Here is an 18,328-nt window from a genome sequence, read left to right as displayed (position 1 = left end):
ACACGAAGTATTAAGCATTTAACGAGCCACAAATAGTGGGGGGGTACAGATTGGATCTCGGGGGAGGGGGTGCAATGTTTGTCCTATTTTGTAAAAAGTTACCGCAGTTGTGGGAAATATTCCTTGTCATAAGGGAAATGAATGAGCCTGTGATGGCAATTCGAGGCAAAGCTTTTCACAAATAATTATACCAATCGAGTTGTGCATGTCTTAAAAGTTTTTTCTAAATAGTTTCGTTCATATAAGTTAAAAATAATCTATATTTTTGGTCACGTTCTTATAGTAAACAGTCGTTGCTATGGCCGTTGCCACGTGAAAAAACTTATACCACTGTGTACTTTCCTTAAATTTCACACTCATCTAGAAGGAAATTCGGCAAGATCGTTTCAAAATGTTTTTGACAAGTCCTCAAGGGTCTTAAGTCTTGTATTTCCAAGAAATTGAATTTTTCATGAAAATCGCCATATTTTAGGGTACCATATCCCCTTAAGAAGAAGCCACTTTTTCATCATTATCGAAGAGAAAATCAACAAAAGCCCTGCACAAATTTATATGTTTACGGTAATTTAACATTGGTTTGAACTAGGGAGCTAATTATAACGCAGGCCTGAAACAGGGTTTTGATTTGAGGGTCAGGTCGTAAATAGGGTAAGGGTTTTGGGAAGCGGGCCGCACACCCCCAACCAATTTTTCTGGGAGTACCCCCTCGGGAGCCCTTCCAGCCCCCAAGGAAAATACTCAAGTTAAGAGAACTTTTCACATTTTATACGAGTAGTAAGTTTACCCTTTTTAGTGCAGAGTGCACTATTGGGATGGTTATGGGGGTTGCCTGCCGCTAAGGAACTAAGGCGCTATGGCGCTATGGCGCTAAGGTGTAAACTTTAATATTTGTTTAATTAATTAATTTCAATTAATTAATTAGTCTAGAGGCAAGGAAGTAGTGGGAGCAGGGTGGGAAAGGTACATGTGTACTCTACGTAAAACGCATTCCATCGCCGTCGCTTAACTTTGAACATCGCAAAGCTATATATTTGTTTCAGGTAACCCCTTGCTCTCCTTGTGGTACCATTCTCGTTAGAACAAAACTAATTTGCTCTAAACTCATGCGTAGATTAGTTAGGGTTCGTGGCTTCTGTATTAGGTGAAGGATACATTGCATACAGAATCACGCACAAATGTTGAGTGGTTTTCCTTATGGTAGAGCTCAACATGTAAGACGCATGCGTTCTAGCATTGTTAGTGTTATACACTATCTTTACACGCAGTATTTTATATATCGTGTCATGTGACCAAGGTCGGCAGTTATTTTTCAGGTAGCGCCAATTGTCCCTTTTTATTGCAAAAGTGAAACGTTACTGTGGCTGCGTAGCTTTTAGAATTACACACAGGTCGCTTCAACAAATATCATCTGTTTTCAATCTACAATAGTGTGCTTGTCAGGGTTCAAATGTATTGCTTCTCCTTAACGACTTGTTTATTTCTTGCCTTAATTGTGTCTGTAAGAGAGACCAAAAAGTTCTCAAGTTAGTGGCTTTAATACTCCGCAAATTGTAAATTTGTAACAAAAGAAACCAGGAAAATGCTCAAATATTGCTGCAGACGCCGTGGCACCTAATGAAAGCGCAAATTAATGTAATCAGTCTTTGAGGAGACTCATTCATATCAGCCAAGTAGCGCTGTTTATCTTCAATACTTTTCGTTGAAACGCTTCTTGGCCATCAATATCGTTGTGTGTTAATTTTGAATTGTTTTATTGTTAACAACAAAGGTGGCAACAGAAAAAGAAAGTGGTATTTCGTGACTATCTGATAATTAAATTAGTTCTTGTTCATCGGTAAAAATTTGCATTTTTAGAAAAACATCGTCTCTGTTCCGTTTCTTCATCACTACATCAGATATTTAACTTTCTTTCATTTATCTCCAAAAACAAGGACATCTTCCGTATGTTTTGGAGAAAACAAGGGTTTCATATTACATGCCTTTGCGAGGAAAACAAAAGTATCAAGTTACAAAGTTGGCGTGAAGAGCTAAATTGTCACGTTTGCTGCTTCAGCGTATTGTTGTATTTAAAATGAACGAAAATCAACTTAAAGCACCAGTAGTAATTAATTTGTGCGTAATGTTTGGACCTTGAATGAAAATACAACCTTGAAACATACACACTACAAAGGGGAAAAGCCGTAGCAGACTACCAAGGTAGACACAAACCAGAAGTGAACCGAGCAGGGGTGAGTACTTATGGGACTACTGTACCAGAGCTATCAATTGCGCTCTGCACTATCTGAGATTGTCTCACTAGTTTCACAACACAACGCAACAACACTACTTCACCAAAAATTTAAAGAAAGAGGAGAAAACCTGTCTGACACGTTGAAAGTCTGATTTAATTAAATTGCACTTTAACCTGGTGCCACACAGTCTTCAAAAAACATTTGAACAGTTTTCATTCTTTTTACCTTTAAAAATATCGGACTGAAAAGAATGTCATAAAATGCCCATCAAATAAAATATTAAACTGCTACTGCAGAGACGTAACAACACTCTAGAAAGGAAAGCTTCTTTTTTGTTTAATATCCTGGGAACAATAGCCGATAACTTGTAAGCTCTAATTGAATTTACTCCCATATGAAAAACAAGTGTCGAGTTACCATTTGTAACTAAAAATAGCAAACATCTCGTGGGAACAAGTCGCGACGATTCGTCAGCTCTAATTGAATTTACTACCTTGTTAAAAACAAGAGTGTCAAATTACCCATTGTAACTAAGAAATAAAAATATCTCGTTATATTCGCATGCAATAAGAACAAAGCAATCGTTACCTGCACTTACTATTGTAAACGTTAGAACTGCTTCAAATCTAAATAGTCTCGTCTCCTCTAAAACATGTCCTAAGAACTAGAACCGACTATTCGTGACCTCTAATTGAATTAACTCCTTGTGAAAAACAAAAGTATCAAGTTACCCTTTGTAATTAAAAATAAAAATATCTCGTGCCATTTGCCTACTACTCATGAACTGCTTCAAAACTCAAGACTCATCTCGTTCATAACTAGCCACCATTACACTGAAAATTATGCACTCTAAAACAACCCAATGTACGTATGTAACTGTCACACTCCCCTCCAAACCGGACTAAAAATCACAAACCGGCAACGTACACGTCACTCTTTATTTTTCAATTACCAAAGTCCTTGTGTTTATACATACCTTGTGTTTCTCACGTACCATTTACCTTTACAACAAGAAATTTGATTGGCTGTTCATCGTAGATTCAATCTGATTGGTGTGACATACATACATCTCTCACTCACTCTCTCACTCACTCACTCACTCACTCACCCCAGGCGGTGTTCGACACGACTCGCAAAGCATGCTGGGAGAAATTTTCCCTGAAGTTCATTTTCATCTGATCGCTGAACTGCAAACATCCACCGCGCGCTGATGGTGATGTGGAAATATAACTTATACGAGGTTCGCTCGCATCAGATGCTGAAAGAAATCTGGAATGACATCCACATGAAATGTTCCGCACGCCAAGTAATAGCTGTAGATGACTTCTGGTCGATTTACAAAGCCACCATTTTCAGTGCTAAACAGATGATTTTAGGAATCGAAGCTTCACGGTTCGTCGAATCTTTACGGTTGAAAGATAAATTATTTCCGTTTCTGGTCTCTTCGAATTCGATCTTAACTTGCCGGAATTGAACCTACCTTCGGCACTATCCTTTTTAGATATCTCGACTTGTGTGTGAAGTGTATCGCTGGCCAACAACATTGTTGTTGACAGATATTGTGTTTTCGTTCGACGATAAGAGAGCTGAGAAGTAAAACCTACGTAGAAAAGGGTTGAATAATTCGCAATCAAAGCAATGTTTTGTCCTTGAAAACTTGTGTAAAGCTTGATTAATCGAGTTTCGTCCGCTGTAATTCCTGATTAACCAAAAGGAATCATAAATAACTTGCTAATGAGCTATGGCTCTTTCAAAATAACAAAAATGATGTGCAATAAATGGAATTAAAAAACTAGAAGCTTTATGGGAGAAGTAGGGTATGTTTTGCTTTAATGTAAGTGGTAAAAGATAATTGTATTCGTCCCCTGTACCAGATCACACTTCCAGCAAATTCTTGTTCAACTTACAAATCCAAGATTAAATATGTACTGTGTGGATCTATTTTGTAGACAATGGGATAACACGATTTTGGTCTTGTTCAACCAGTTCCTTGAATGTGTTTAAAGTAAAAGGTCTCCAAATGACTTTGCCTCAGACATTGCCACTGTCAATATCAATGTTCAAAATGATGAGAGTTTGAGATTTCTCTTCGCCTAGTGCTTAGGTGTTGGATTTAACTTGTACCTGCTCCAAGTGTCCATTCCTGGGTTCTCAGTACATGTGAGACCATGTAAATGGGAAATCAGGCTCAGTGGAAAGAAAGCTTGGTTGAGTTACATGAAATGAATGCTTTGGACAAATAATATACCTCACGCTATTTAAAGTGGTTGCAGCCAAAATTGCAGATGGGAGATGTGAAAAAAAAAACTGACTTACATTTACCTGCAAATAATAATTCAATTCCAAAGTATACTTTTCAAACTGAATATTTGCAAAGTACTGACAAGCACAACAAAAAACCAGCAAAATAGCACGAAAAACATATTCTGGAAACAGCAGCCAACATTAAGTTCACTTACAAATTAGTAAATTGGAAGACTGTGAATGATAGGCACAGTCAATTAGCAATGACTGAATTGCTCATGGTCCTGTGCCTTCATTGCATGCCCTCATATCACAACTCTGCTGAAGTTTAAGGTTCAATGTAACTTGTGTAAACTAAAGGGAGCTTCTTACCCAGAACAGTGCTATGTAGGTCATTTGAAATATCTATCAGTTTAAAATTTATTATTTACTGCAAGTCCTGTGGTCAACAACACAGTGATCATGTACCGATATTAACATTTCCTACATTGGCTGTTAAATATTTTGCCAAAAACAGTCTCCACAGCATTTCCTCCTGTTGACTCGTAATGACTGTGACCAACTGAATTCAGAATAATCTAGCATGTAGCTGTATCCTAGATCATCTATAGTGAGATGTTTTGACTGAGATAACTAAATTGTAACAACATTTTAAAATACAAGCAGATGCACTATATTGAACATTTGTAAGTAAGTAAGTAAGTAAGTAACTTTATTTAATGAGGGTAAAAACACTTTACAGTCATTGACTGATAAACTCGTGCCCCTCCCTTAAACAATTAAAATATAAATCACAATTTTAAAAACATCTAACTATGAATAATAATAAGTATAAAACGGGTAAAATTACTAACATCAGTAAAATGGACTAACATCTTGTTGGTGCATACGATACAAAGAGTTAGAGGACACTAAGAAATTGTGAAATGTTCAATATTTGCATACCCCTTCTTTATAAGCTTGACGCATTTCTCTTTAAAAACATTAATGCTATCACAGGATCTTATGTTAGGAGGTAGGAAATTCCATAGTGAAGTCGATGTAGAAGCAAAAGTTTTTCCTCCTTCTGTCGCTCTGTTGCTCTTAGGGCATCGTAGGGTGATGTGACTATAACGCGAGGATCTTACCGATATGTCACTCACACGTATCAACTTACTAGATATGTATTCTGGGCATTGACCATGTAGACATTTAAAGATAAGGCATAGCTTATTAACATTGATTTCTTCATAGAAGGGTAACCAGTCCAACTTGTTAAATAAGTCAACAGTTCGTTCATCCCTTGCCGTTTTAACATCCAATATTACCCTGGCCGCTCTCTTTTCCAGTCGAAAGACTCGTCTGATATTTGCTTTAGATGTTATACTCCAGACTGCTCCGCCATACAGAAAAAGGGGCTTTACGGTTGCATTGTAGAAGAGTATACGCTCATTTAAAGGTAAATAATGCCTAATTGATCTCAAGATACCGATGCGCTTAGTAAGTTTCTTACATAAATGTTCAACATCCTCGTTAAAAGAAAGGTCTGGGTCAATATATACTCCAAGTAGTTTATAGCTTGTAGTAGTTTCCAATACATCTCCCGTGCTGGAACGGATTTCCATCTGGTCGCAGTGGTCCATCTTTGCACGCAGTCTAGTACCGGTTACGAACATGGATTTTGTTTTGGCCATGTTCAGCTTAAACCGGTTATTGTCTGTCCATTTTTCCAGTTCTACAGTACTTTGACATAGTCTGGAACAAAGTCCAGGGGTATTTGTGTAAGGTGAGTGCGAGGTCAGAGTCGTGTCATCTGCGAAGATGTCCACAGTAGTGGGCTGCGATACTGCCTCCGGGAGGTCGTTTATATGCACTAGGAAAAGAAGAGGAGAGAGTACGGATCCCTGTGGTACTCCGTGCGTCAAAGCCTGGGGCGAGGATTGTGCACTCCGGATAACCGTGCGCTGCGTTCGGTTTTGAAGAAATGAACGCACAAGGACCAGGCTGTTGTCCTCTAGACCATAAATGCGCAGTTTTTCAATCAATATAGTAGCTCTTAAAACTTGGGATTGCCATGCAGCTTCCTAAGTAGTCACTTGCTTTAGGTTATTATGTATTCTGTTTTGGTCTATTCCATTCTAAATTTAATAACCTAAACAGCAGCATGCTGTAGCTTTCCTTGTTAGATCACTACGGTGTAAGTGGATAAATTTAGTTCTTGGCAAATATAGCAAAGTTAATTCCAAGCCCATAGTCTTTTAAAATACCAGCGGGTAATTCAGCATGTGCTTCAAACACGTTGGCTCGTTCTGCTCCAGGTGGGTTGACAATTATGCGTAACTATACACATGAAACACTTGTTATTAATTTTATTGATGTATAGTCTCCCACTACTACCAACATTCAAAGGAAAACAAGCATAAAGAAGTGGGAGATCAAAAATAATCAGCCATAGATGACTGAACAATAACCTCCGATCCAAGAGTAGTAAATTTCTGTAAGAGATAACAATTCAAGACAGGCAGTGATCATGATAGTGAAAATTCACTGTAAATGAGATGATATCTTTAATGGACTAGCATCCAAAGCAGGATCCAAAACTCTTGAACATCGGCCAAACAAACGGATGACATACGCACTACAAAAAAAAACATAACAAGAAAACTAAAATGTAAAGGGAACAAGCCGAGCCACAAAATAACAAGGGTAGAAATCACACAATCACTCCCGCGAAATACCGCGAACATATGACAAATCAAGGAAAATGCCCCAACTTCAAGTCCGATTTTGACCGTTAAAACGGCGGGGCCCGCCCGGGCCCGCCGGACTTTTCTTAAAGTTCAACTCTCGAACTAAAGTTTCACACAAAAAAAATTCACAATACTGATCCCTGTTATCCTGAAAACGACCAAAAGAATATCCATGTCAAGCGCGTGTGGTAAACAAACGTTTTCAACACAGCAGGATTTCCATTGACTAGTTCTGATGCAAAAATTGCTTACCTGCACTTGAGGCTTCGCATATAACTGGTCTAGATATTACACTAGCAGCTCCTAGAAAAGGTTCGTTTGATTCTCATGATGAGTGCAGAAATCGGTCGAGAAACGACAACCTACTCTCCATTCGCAACGAAAAGTGTGTCCGCCATTGCTCCGACTGAGACGACATATGATTGGTCGAATACTGTCACGTGAACCGTGTCCAACACCGCCTGCACTCACCCATTGACCCGTCCATAACATACCCGACGCGCCGACTAAGAGGTATTTTTTTTACAAAAAAATAACTCAAAAATGGACACAATTTGGATCCAAATTGCATAAAAGGCATAAAGACAATTTTTTTCTACACTTATAGCTAAAATCAGGAGCCATAATCGGGACGGAGACCGTAAGCGCGCGCCATTTCAAGTATTGGCGTTGTCCCCATGATATGGGATAATAATTCTATTTTAAGAACAAATTGCGCCATCGCCTAAGGCGCACGCGCGTACATGCTGCGAGGATTTTTGCGGATGTCGCGCGGGGGAAATGGCGTCCGAAATTCCCGAAATTTTTCATGTTTTTGGCCCACAACTCAATGCGTTTACGTCTGTTGGAATTTTGCTTAAGTATTTTCGTTGTAAGCTGCTCCAGTTTGAGTGAAGTAAGACAGTGTCGAATTTAGGTATGTTCCGCTTTAAGCTTAGATATATATCGCTGACCAAGTTGTGTTCCGACGGATGCTTCTTTTACATGAGCTGTACATTACTCCACTTTAAATTTCAAATATGTTGAAGATTAACAGCTTTTCCATTACACAGCAAAAAACTAGCTGGATATATTTAGATATAGCAGAGATTCAGGACTTCATAGTTTCCTAGTTCCTCTTGCCACACGCTTGCGAGGAATTTGTCAGTCTATCGCGACCGAAAAGTAAAACAAAATAATTGCTAGTTTGAGTTTCGCTTGAATTGTAAGCAGCGCTTGTTGTTTCATCAAGGCTTAATAACTTTACGTCCGTAGATACTCCTCGGTTTTATTCGTGTAAAAATCCAGTAAATTCTCTGTTGTCGATGAATGAGAGCGCCCGCCGATGCGTGTTTTGTACAGTCAGTAAACATGACAAATTGTATACCGAAGTTTCGCCGCACTTTCTTGTGAAAGCGTACATCGAACTCAAACAATAGCTCTATAGTTTTTAAATATGTTTGACATTGATAAATGTTTGAGAACATATTAAAAGCTTAGCTGAAAATATGTGAATAAAGCAGAAATAATCAGCAAAGTTACGATGACGCTTTCTTTAATCAACTTGGAACAACGATTTCGATTTTGTTGATCGAGTTATCAAAACTCCTTGTCTATTTTCATTTTCGCAGTGTAAAACTTCACTATGCTTATGTTGAAGAAACACACGTGATGTTAGTAGCCTTTTTTGCATTCGTGAAATTTGTTGCAGCATCTCAACACAAAAGATAACGAAAGAAATCTTTGTCAAGATTTGTTGACAATTGAAAACATCGACTCGGACTTGAAAGTGCACGAGCTGCACTATGCAAATGAGCTAATTGTACGCGTCAGACTTTCCTTTCAAAAACTTTTGCAAACTCACCAAACAAGCAGAAACAATAAGAAACCATCAAAACAGGTTTTGGTTATGATTAACCATTGTCTGAGAAACTCACAAATGCACTCGATACCAGAGTAGAGAGTTTTCTTGCTATATTCTTAAATCAGAACAAACGCAAAAACATACGCTTAAGCTTACAACTAGCGTGAGCAGATATTATTCATTCCCAGCGCGAGATTGAAGTCTTCTTTTCGACCCTGAAAAACCCACCTTTTCCGTTAGCTCAGAGCATAAAACTACATATAAGCGCCCTGGTTCGTATTCTACGGTGGCCCGTTAGAGACAACTTTACAAAACAGAAAAAACGCAAAATAACAAAAAATATCACTGCAAACTAAATCAAAGAGACCACGAATGAAGTCAAACCAGCACTGCCAATGAAAGATCGAATGCACTCCTATAATTAACGCATGCACACCGCCAAAAAATTAAACGCACACTGCAAATAAAACCAAAACGCACACTGCAAAGAAAAGTGGATTGCACAATACAAATGAAAGCAAAATCAAACCCCAAATTAAGTAAACAAAAAAGCTCACAGCAAAAAAACTGAACGCGCGCACACTGCAAATGAAAGCAAAATCATCACTGTAAACCAGGAGCCATAATCGGGGACGGAGACCGTAAGCGCGCGCCATTTCTAGTATTGGGGTTGTCCCCATGATATATTCTTAAGTCAGAACAAACGCTAAAACATACGCGTAAGCTTACAACTAGCGCGACCAGATCTTATTATTCATTTCCAGCGCGAGATTGAAGTCTTGTTTTCGACCCTGGAAAACCCACCTTTTCCGTTAGCTCAGAGCATAAAACTACATATAAGCGCCCTGGTTCGTATTCCCTGCCTTATTCCCTGCCATCGCTGTGAAAAATACGCAAGATAATCTCTCAAGGTCTCTCAACTCTCACTATTTGATCACGCAACGTGACAACATCCACGCGAGAGCCCCCGACATGTGCGTGGATCCGCGCGGATATAAGACGTCAGGATGGCGCAATTTGTTCTAAAAATAGAAAAATTGTCCCATATCATAGGTGCGCGCGGATCCCAAGACTTACGGTCTCCGTCCCCGATTATGGCTCCTGCTGCAAACAAAAGTTAACCGCACGCCGCAAATGAAAAGGAAATAAACTATGCGCGCGCATTTCAACGAGAAGGCCTGAGAACTACGTAGTAAGCTCTAATTCGCGCGCTTTTTCCTTGAGGTGACAACCAAGATGGCGCCTCATTATGTCTATGTACGGGACGAAATTCGTGCAGCAGTCCGTGAGGTTTCCCGAATGCTTGGTTCTCCTTCTACATCAGGAACGGGACGCTGTGAAAAATACGCAAGAGAATCTCTCAACTCTCACCATTTGATCACGCAACGTGACAACATCCACGCAAGAGCCCCTGACATGTGCGTGAATCCGCGCGGATATATGACGTCAGGATGGCGCAATTTGTTCTAAAAATAGAAAAATTGTCCCATATCATAGGAGCGCGCGAATCCCGAGACTTACGGTCTCCGTCCACGATTATGGCTCCTGCTAAAATTTAATAGCATATTTAGGACTAACGAGAATTCTGTTTTAAAGAACATTAAAGCGTTCGTTACGGCTTGGTCTGCCTGTGACCAGTGCTCTGTGAATAGTATAACTCTAAACAGCTGAAACCGTAACGAGCCGCCAACAACCGTAATGTCACGTACGTAGATCGAATACAAGGTCTGGCCGCGTGTGTTTTCGCCAGCATCTCCACAGAATTGTTTAACGATCTTTAACTACGAGCAGTCTCTTTCTTTCCCTAGCGTGCAACGAGCGGCCATTCCCTCCTCGTTCCTTTCTTTAATTTGCATAATCCCAACGGGCCTAACGGCAGTCCCACAAACAAAATTTTGAACTCCAAAGAAGTACAAAGATCCTGTTTGTGGGCGTGACTTGAAAATTTTTTCACCCATAAGCTATACGAGGTAGTAATTCTAAAACAAGACATTTATATCTCCTGTTTCGGCTCAATACCCTAAAAACAAAAGGTACCGCAAAAGCTCCGGTCCCGCTGTGGACCAGGCTCAACACCTTCAGAGGTACCGAACCGCGTTTTTGTAACCTAAAAGGTACGACGAGCACCCCCGTCCCAGGGCAATACGTCAGTTGAAAGCTAAGTGAATGTAGATTCCTACGGAAATTATCATTTGGAGGTCAACGATGCACTAACTGAACTGAGTAGCTAACTGGCTGTACAAGTAACTTCACAACGTGGAAGCAGCGTATCCAGGGCAAACACCTGCCTACAAACATGGTACAAAACAAATGCAATATATTTTTCCTGCCAAATTTCCTCTTATGACAGCTTTCTTTGGGTGTGCGTTCCCGTTCCCCATGCTCGTAGCGACGATGGCTGGTTCCACTGGTCACGGCGGGCGGACTAGGACGCCACTTTGGATTTGTCGACTGAAACTTGAAAAATTCCGTCTGAACTTTTGAAGCCAATTTCGACCGAAACGTCGTAACATTTTGTGTCTAAAAATTGTGAAAACTATGAACGATTTGAGTCAGCGTCTCCTCCACCCCCATAAGTTGATGACAGCATCTATCCTCCACTGTACTCCACTGATGCTTGCGATGAATAGTACAGCACAGTACGTGCCTGTTGGTACAGTTTCGTCTGTTATGAAGTCCTCAGAATCATTACAAGAAATCCCGTCTAGTTTAACCCGTTTAGAGAAAGGAAGAATTGTATACGGTTTAGTCAAAAACCTGTAATTGTAATGTATTTAACAATTTTTCACACAGAGAACTATATTATGTGCCAGTTAAATAACGATGGAAAATAAATCACAACGCAATCCAAGTAATACAACGAAGTGTTCATGTTGGAAACGGTAGGATATTACTTTAGCATTTTATAGACAAATAATCTTTTTCTGTTTCTTGCAGTATTTTATCAAGTGGGAACTAACAAATAAACGTCAAGCAAGAAAAGGACAACGTTCAAACGACACACAAATGGCTACCTCTACTGGACAAGCAAACTGAAAACGAGGACAAGGAATACATGTAACAGTCATGCAGGTTTAATTCAGATTATCAAGAAATACCTAGGATGACAGCATTGCGCTAACACTGCAACAAAACCTCCCTTGTGAAATCACTTGTTGTCTCATTTCTGATACAACGTGATGGTTACTCTAGAGGTTTGTTACCTTGAAATCAGTTAAATATGAGGTTCATTTTCATGGATAAAGATGAAGAATGTCACATGGCCAGTTAACAAATTCCGTTCCATACTGCTCTTTTATTAACTACACCATTTTTAATTAGACATTCACACATATTGGAAATGAGAAGAACCAGGTAATATAAAATGTACTCTCGGTGCACTGTAAGAGTTTGAAACTTCTAAACACAAGTAACAATAAAATAAGCACTTTAGTATTATTCCTTTTTGACTGGAAAAGGCTTCTCTAAATGAATAGAACCGCAGTCAGCAATTTTGACTTCCTTGATTGGTCGATCACGGCTATCAGTTTTCGTCTTCTCTATCTTTGTGACAACATCCTAAGAGAAGTGGGACACATGTCAGTCTTACTCAGATTTTTGTACAACTATACAATAGGCATTAATTTGGTCATAGTTAGTAGAGGAGACTAACTATGATTTGGTCCTACTGGTATTCTCTTGTTTATTCCAAGTCAATATGTTCAATTTTAGAAGCAGACTACATAACTCAAATGTCCTGTCAGTCTACTCTATGGTCACTTTCCCAATGGGGGCACTTTTTAGAAGCGGGACACTTATTAATAAAAAAAGTTAAATGTTTAAAAATGTTTGTTTATGATGGTCAAAATTGTGCCTAGCCACACCTAGCTAATTCACAGGCATGCCACTTAAACTGAAAGAAACAAATATTTCAAATAAACATTATAAATATATACTAGGCTTAAAAATCCCAACTGGTGGGAGGCAGACCAGTTGGCTTTTTACAAGCATGACCGAGGAGTTGAACTAGGGTCTAGCGAGAAATAACTCCAGCTTAGTGGTCAGAGAGGGACTTGAGCCTGCAACCTCCAGAAGTCCAGCACCCTAACCACTCGGCCACACTGATTCCATGCAAAATAATAAACAAAACTCAGTTGCAGGGAGGGCACTAAAGCACATCAGAACTGGCAGTACATGTAGTTCTTCTGTATGTCAGATTATGGTAGATAGTTTTGACATAACATACAGTGTAAATGTAACATACCATGCCTTCAAGCACTTTTCCAAATACAACATGTCTGCCATCCAGCCAGGATGTTTTTACAGTTGTAATAAAGAACTGTGAACCATTGGTATCTTTACCAGCATTAGCCATACTCAGCCAGCCAGAGCCATAATGAGACAGTTTAAAATTCTCATCTGGAAAACGCTCACCATAGATGCTTTTACCTTACATGGGCAAATGAAAAATAGCGCAAAGATTTAAATGTTACAATGACAATAACTGAGAGAACATAATTTGTGTAATGTTTTTTCTCCTTACATTTTTCATTTCTCTAAATACACACTATTATTAAAATTGTAATAAGTTCAGTCTTACCTCCAGTTCCATCCCTGTTTGTGAAGTCACCACCTTGATATCAAGGAAAGAATAATTGGTTTTATAATTTTAAGTGACTAACTAATACTTTATTGATTAAAGTATGAATACTTAAATAAGGACTTCACAGTGTACCTTGAATCATAAACCCTTCAATAACACGGTGGAAAATGCTCCCCTTGTATCCAAAGCCTTTCTGTGTAAGGAAGATGAAAAATTTGATAAATGCTAGCATTACCATTGGCATACACCTTTGACTACAACTCAGTTCTTGTTATATATGTATATTATATTATCCAACTGCAATCAGTGTACATTATGTTGGCACTCTAAATATTAGTTTCACTAGGGCATAATATTAAGTATAAGCATTATAAGCCAACATGTGCAGATGCAGCAAGATGCAAACAACAACAACAAGCCACAGTCACAGTCCACATAGAGATATTTGTAGAGGGGGCCATAAATATAAATATATAAAAGCCATACACTGTATATCGTTGAAATGTATATAATTGTGGAAATCCTCAAGATTAACATTATTTCCATGAACAAAACGATGACAAAAGAATCAAAGCAAACAAAGACGAAGACTTTCGTTTTTGTGGTGGCTCTGAAAAGAGCTGTTTTGAATGGCTCCACAAAGAGCCATTTCAAAATTTTTCTTGAACTTTTCATACAAGGAAGAATTAACTGTTTCTTTTATAAGTTTCTCATTTTACTAGGCTGTCAATCAAGGTAAATAGAGTATGCAAGGTTTCAAAATAAATATCAATTTTAGTTTATTCAATTTTCACTGCGATTATATAACAAAGAAAAAAAAATCATAAACGATATTACAAAATAATAATAATATTAATAATAATTGTAATAACCACATTAATAAAGGATCTGCAATCCGATCTAAAGGATAATCCAAATCTTAGAATGATACAGTTTCATTAAACCTAAGAATTGTGAACGTTTTTGTTTTTACTGCAATTTGGGTCTGTTGGAACAATGAGGTTACTGCCCCCCCCCCCCCCCTCCAAGTCTGAAGGCGTCTGTACACCTATGAGTTTAGGTCAGTACACACACACACACACACAAACAAACAAATACACATAACGCAGAAGATATGCGCACACTGAGCACTAAATAAACACTATACTAGAATGGCAATTACCATAAAATAAATAGGAGGAATGTGGTGCACCACAATATGGAATCTATCAGTTTTTATATAATTTTAAGAAACAAAAACAAACATTAATGAAGTCATCTATAGATACCTCTGTCTTCCTATTGATTATAAGTAAGAACCAACCAAAACGCGAGAATAATTTCACTTATTGTATAAAATACAGTTGAACATCATATAACTGACGACTCAAAATGTCAAGCATATGAGCTCACTTATGAGAGGTGGCTGCTGATGGGAGTCCAGATCAGACAGCTCTAAATTTTCAACCATAGTCTGAAGTTGTTTTAGAGGCTTAATCTACATGCAGTAAATCATAAGCCCCTCAATATTTAGTAATTCAAAGAGATTTCAGTGTGTTCCAATCCAGTTTCCAAGTTACAGTACTAGCAGTGTAAGCATGACCCATTAGGCCCATAGAAATATTACATATGAGAAATAATATATAGATTTAGCAAAGCCTAAAAGCAGAGCTAAGTTAACTTGGCTTGAGCCTGCAATCCATGCTGTGAGTCGTACGTACGTGCCCACAAGTAACACCACTAGCCATGACCAGATAACCACGAGAAAATCAATTCATGGGTTTTATTTTCTTTCCTATATGAGTATGGTCCTCTGCTTGGCAGTCATTTGGGGTGCTGAGCAGCTCTGCTAATATGCTCTAATGAAAGAACAAACTTTCACTGAACATTGATCAGGGTTCACCCAATTCTAGGCTTGATTTCCACCACTCTCTCGTGTCCAAGAAGAGACAGCTGGATGTGTCAGTGGCAAACTATGTCTGTGAAGTAAGTTCATAATCTAATTCATGTGGGGCTCCTTTCCTGAACAGTGGCTGGTAATGGAGGCTAACCCAATTCATGCCCATAGTGGGGTCGCATAGGATGGAGTACTTGCTTAAAAGGGGACAACTAGACAAAATGATAAGAAATTTCAACTATCAGCCCTAGAAGTGGCTGCAGTTGCCTACCGGTGGTGGTCTCCTATGAGAAGTTACAAAAGTAATGAATTTATTAAGGCAAAATTTGGGGGCAAATTTTTGGAAAAAGGGTCACTTAAGGACTGTGCCTACTTTTGTTAGTGCACACAGGTTCTGCACATCATGCAAGGCATGGTTTAAGCGCCACCCACGCGTTGGGGTCGACATTGATGTCCGGTCATTTACGCTGGTAACGAAAAAGTCTAAAGTTTCAAGTTTTAAATATTTAAAGGTTCAATATTATTGGCGTTTGTGAAAAAGGAGGGAAAAAAGGCAGATACTTAACTACCCGACCAAGAACTTTTAACAAATGACTCGTAATACTCATAAAATTTCAGGCTATCCTTGCAAATTTTCGCACAAATGTGATACTGATTTTGCTGTACCATGCATTCCACTTTTCCTGCTTTGAGATCGATGCTCATGTACAATAAATGCTTTGAAAATTTACTTGTTTCATATTTAAACATCATGTGAAGGGGGGAGGGGCACTTTTATAGCGATAAGATGTAATCGATGTTTTTCCAACTAAAAATGGGATATGTCCAGACAATTTGACCGGCACCAGCCGGGAAACTACTTGAAGCCCTGAATCAACTACACTACCAACTACACGAATAAAATGAAAGCAAAATTTTCCTACTGTGACCAAATCAAGTTAAATGAACCTGTACTTAAACCAGGAATACCGGAATAGCAGCATATTGCTAACCACTAACTGGTAATGTCTTCCAGCTGAAAAACTAGCTGTTATCTGTCGAGAATTATACTGAAATCCAACTGTAAACATGTACCTGCAGATGGCATAGTGTGTGCGCAAAACAAGTGTGAGATACGCAAATGTTTTACTTACTGGGGAGGTGACAGGAAAAAATGTAACGGGCACTGTAAAAGTTTTCAAAAAAGATCAATGACTTAAAAAAACACATGGTTACCCCTACATTTTATGTTATGAAATGGAAGTGGCAAGCCTATTCAACCCGTGATTAGTTTCTGGTTGTGAGCAAAAGGTATTTAGACTGTATTTTAGCTGAACCAGAGGAAGGCTGTCAGAGATTCTAAAAGTGTTGTTGCAACAATTTTGTTATTAAAAACATACCAAAACTGGTTTTTATGTTACCATTTACCATGCAGTTTTAAGATCTTTATAAATGTGTTCGCTTTTCTGTATGTAAAAAGGCAAATTCAAAGGAAATCTGTGAAGAAATATCCTTTCCTTCTTTTTTCAGAAAAATGCTGATGTCGGTATTTTTGTTGAGATTCAAGGCTAATTATCTCGAAAAAATGCATGGCAACCACAATTTTTCTTTGTGGATTCTAATAGGCCTTGCAAAGATCTACTTTTTCTGCATGGTCCTAACCTGGTGCAAAAACATTTGTATTTTGTAGGCACCATCTTAAACACAGGGGTTGATTGGTTACCAGTACTCCCTTCCAAAGAAGTTTTTTACACACAAGGCTCCTCAATTAGCAGTTAATTCAATAACTTTTTTTTTCAAATTTGAGAATGGTACGTTCACAGGAAAGTGGGCAAATAAAGTCCTAAGGCTTGTAAAATTAGCAATTATCTGCAAATACATGTACGAGGGCATATGTTGACAAAACGCTGGGTCTCTATGTCCGGAAGCTGGGCAGGTTTTTCAAAATACTCCGTGTCCGGCAGTCAAAATTAATTTTTTTAACAATTTCAGTTAATAATGTCAAATCCTTGTTTAAGTGGCTCGGTTGTCAGCGCTAAAAAGGGATGTACGTGTAACTGAACAAAAGCTAAACAGGAACGACGTGAATAACTACACTATTGGCAACTCTCAACTTTATAGTGAGGGTCATTTAAGTTTTAAAATCTACACTATTAGTAAAGAAGATTGAATCTAAAGTGATTTTAAACATGCCAAACTTGCAGAAACAACGTATATACAAATTTAAGTATGTTCATATTTGTTCAAACTGCCTTTTGCAGTAATCCAATCTTACCTCGTGCGTTGCAAGGTCGTAAAAATTCTTCGCAGTCTTTGGAACGGTAGTCCCGAATAATCCAATGACGACCCTGCCAGCTTTCTCACCACCGATCTCTACATCAAAGAACACCTTTTCGGTAACGTCGACAGTGTCTCCACTATTGGCTTTAACGCCGAAACACGCGCAGGCCATCACCACTAAATACAACAACGAAGACATATTGATTTGTGAATAAGGCACCAGAAAACTCAGCTAGAGGATTTCGCGTTTTGAATACGGGGAATAGGACAGTATAGGTGGCGTGGACCAATGATTTTCCAGAATAATTGAGAACCAATGGTATGTGGACAACTGTTCAACTTCAGAGCGGTGAAATTAGGGAGGAGCTGGTAACTAGTCAATACCAAACATTCATCTGTTGCATTCATCACAGTCAATCACAGTCAGACTCTGTTTTTCATTTGTGACCACTCATGAAGTATTTACCCTGAGTCGGCCACCTGAGTCTGCACATAAAAAGCATCCTTGACTAATACCAAGAAAACCTTTTAGAAACCCTCTATTATTGTCTGAGAAGATCGAAT

At 38.7% G+C, this 18,328-nt stretch overlaps 2 protein-coding genes and 1 long non-coding RNA gene across 3 annotated transcripts in view; 2 read left to right on the top strand and 1 right to left on the bottom strand.

Annotated features, from left to right (window-relative positions):
- LOC145479891 (uncharacterized) overlaps positions 1-18,328 on the top strand; it is a 296,755-nt gene that overhangs the window by 138,535 nt on the left and 139,892 nt on the right. The window lies entirely within an intron of this gene.
- The window catches only part of LOC145479725 (uncharacterized), a 181,358-nt gene that overhangs the window by 116,392 nt on the left and 46,638 nt on the right, over positions 1-18,328 (top strand). The window lies entirely within an intron of this gene.
- LOC145460114 (peptidyl-prolyl cis-trans isomerase B-like) lies at positions 9,742-18,057 on the bottom strand. The gene is made up of 5 exons (XM_081444848.1): positions 17,760-18,057; positions 13,762-13,822; positions 13,627-13,659; positions 13,291-13,475; positions 9,742-12,605 (listed from the first exon to the last, which is right to left on the bottom strand). Exons 1-5 carry the CDS (start codon positions 17,961-17,963, stop codon positions 12,483-12,485), a joined length of 606 nt encoding a protein of 201 aa, XP_081300974.1. The 5' UTR covers positions 17,964-18,057; the 3' UTR covers positions 9,742-12,482.

Source organism: Orbicella franksi, chromosome 1 (assembly GCF_964199315.1).
Source record: "Orbicella franksi chromosome 1, jaOrbFran1.1, whole genome shotgun sequence".
In the NCBI taxonomy this organism is placed as follows: domain Eukaryota; kingdom Metazoa; phylum Cnidaria; class Anthozoa; order Scleractinia; family Merulinidae; genus Orbicella; species Orbicella franksi.
This window is presented reverse-complemented; position numbering and strand designations above follow the sequence as displayed.

Coding starts and splice junctions, on each gene's coding strand:
- LOC145460114 (XM_081444848.1), bottom strand. CDS start 17,963: ATGTCTTCGTTGTTGTATTTAGTGGTGATGGCCTGCGCGTGTTTCGGC. Junction 13,660..13,761: donor TGAAGGGTTTATGATTCAAG/GTACACTGTGAA, acceptor CTTGATATCAAG/GTGGTGACTTCACAAACAGG. Junction 13,476..13,626: donor AAACAGGGATGGAACTGGAG/GTAAGACTGAAC, acceptor TGCCCATGTAAG/GTAAAAGCATCTATGGTGAG.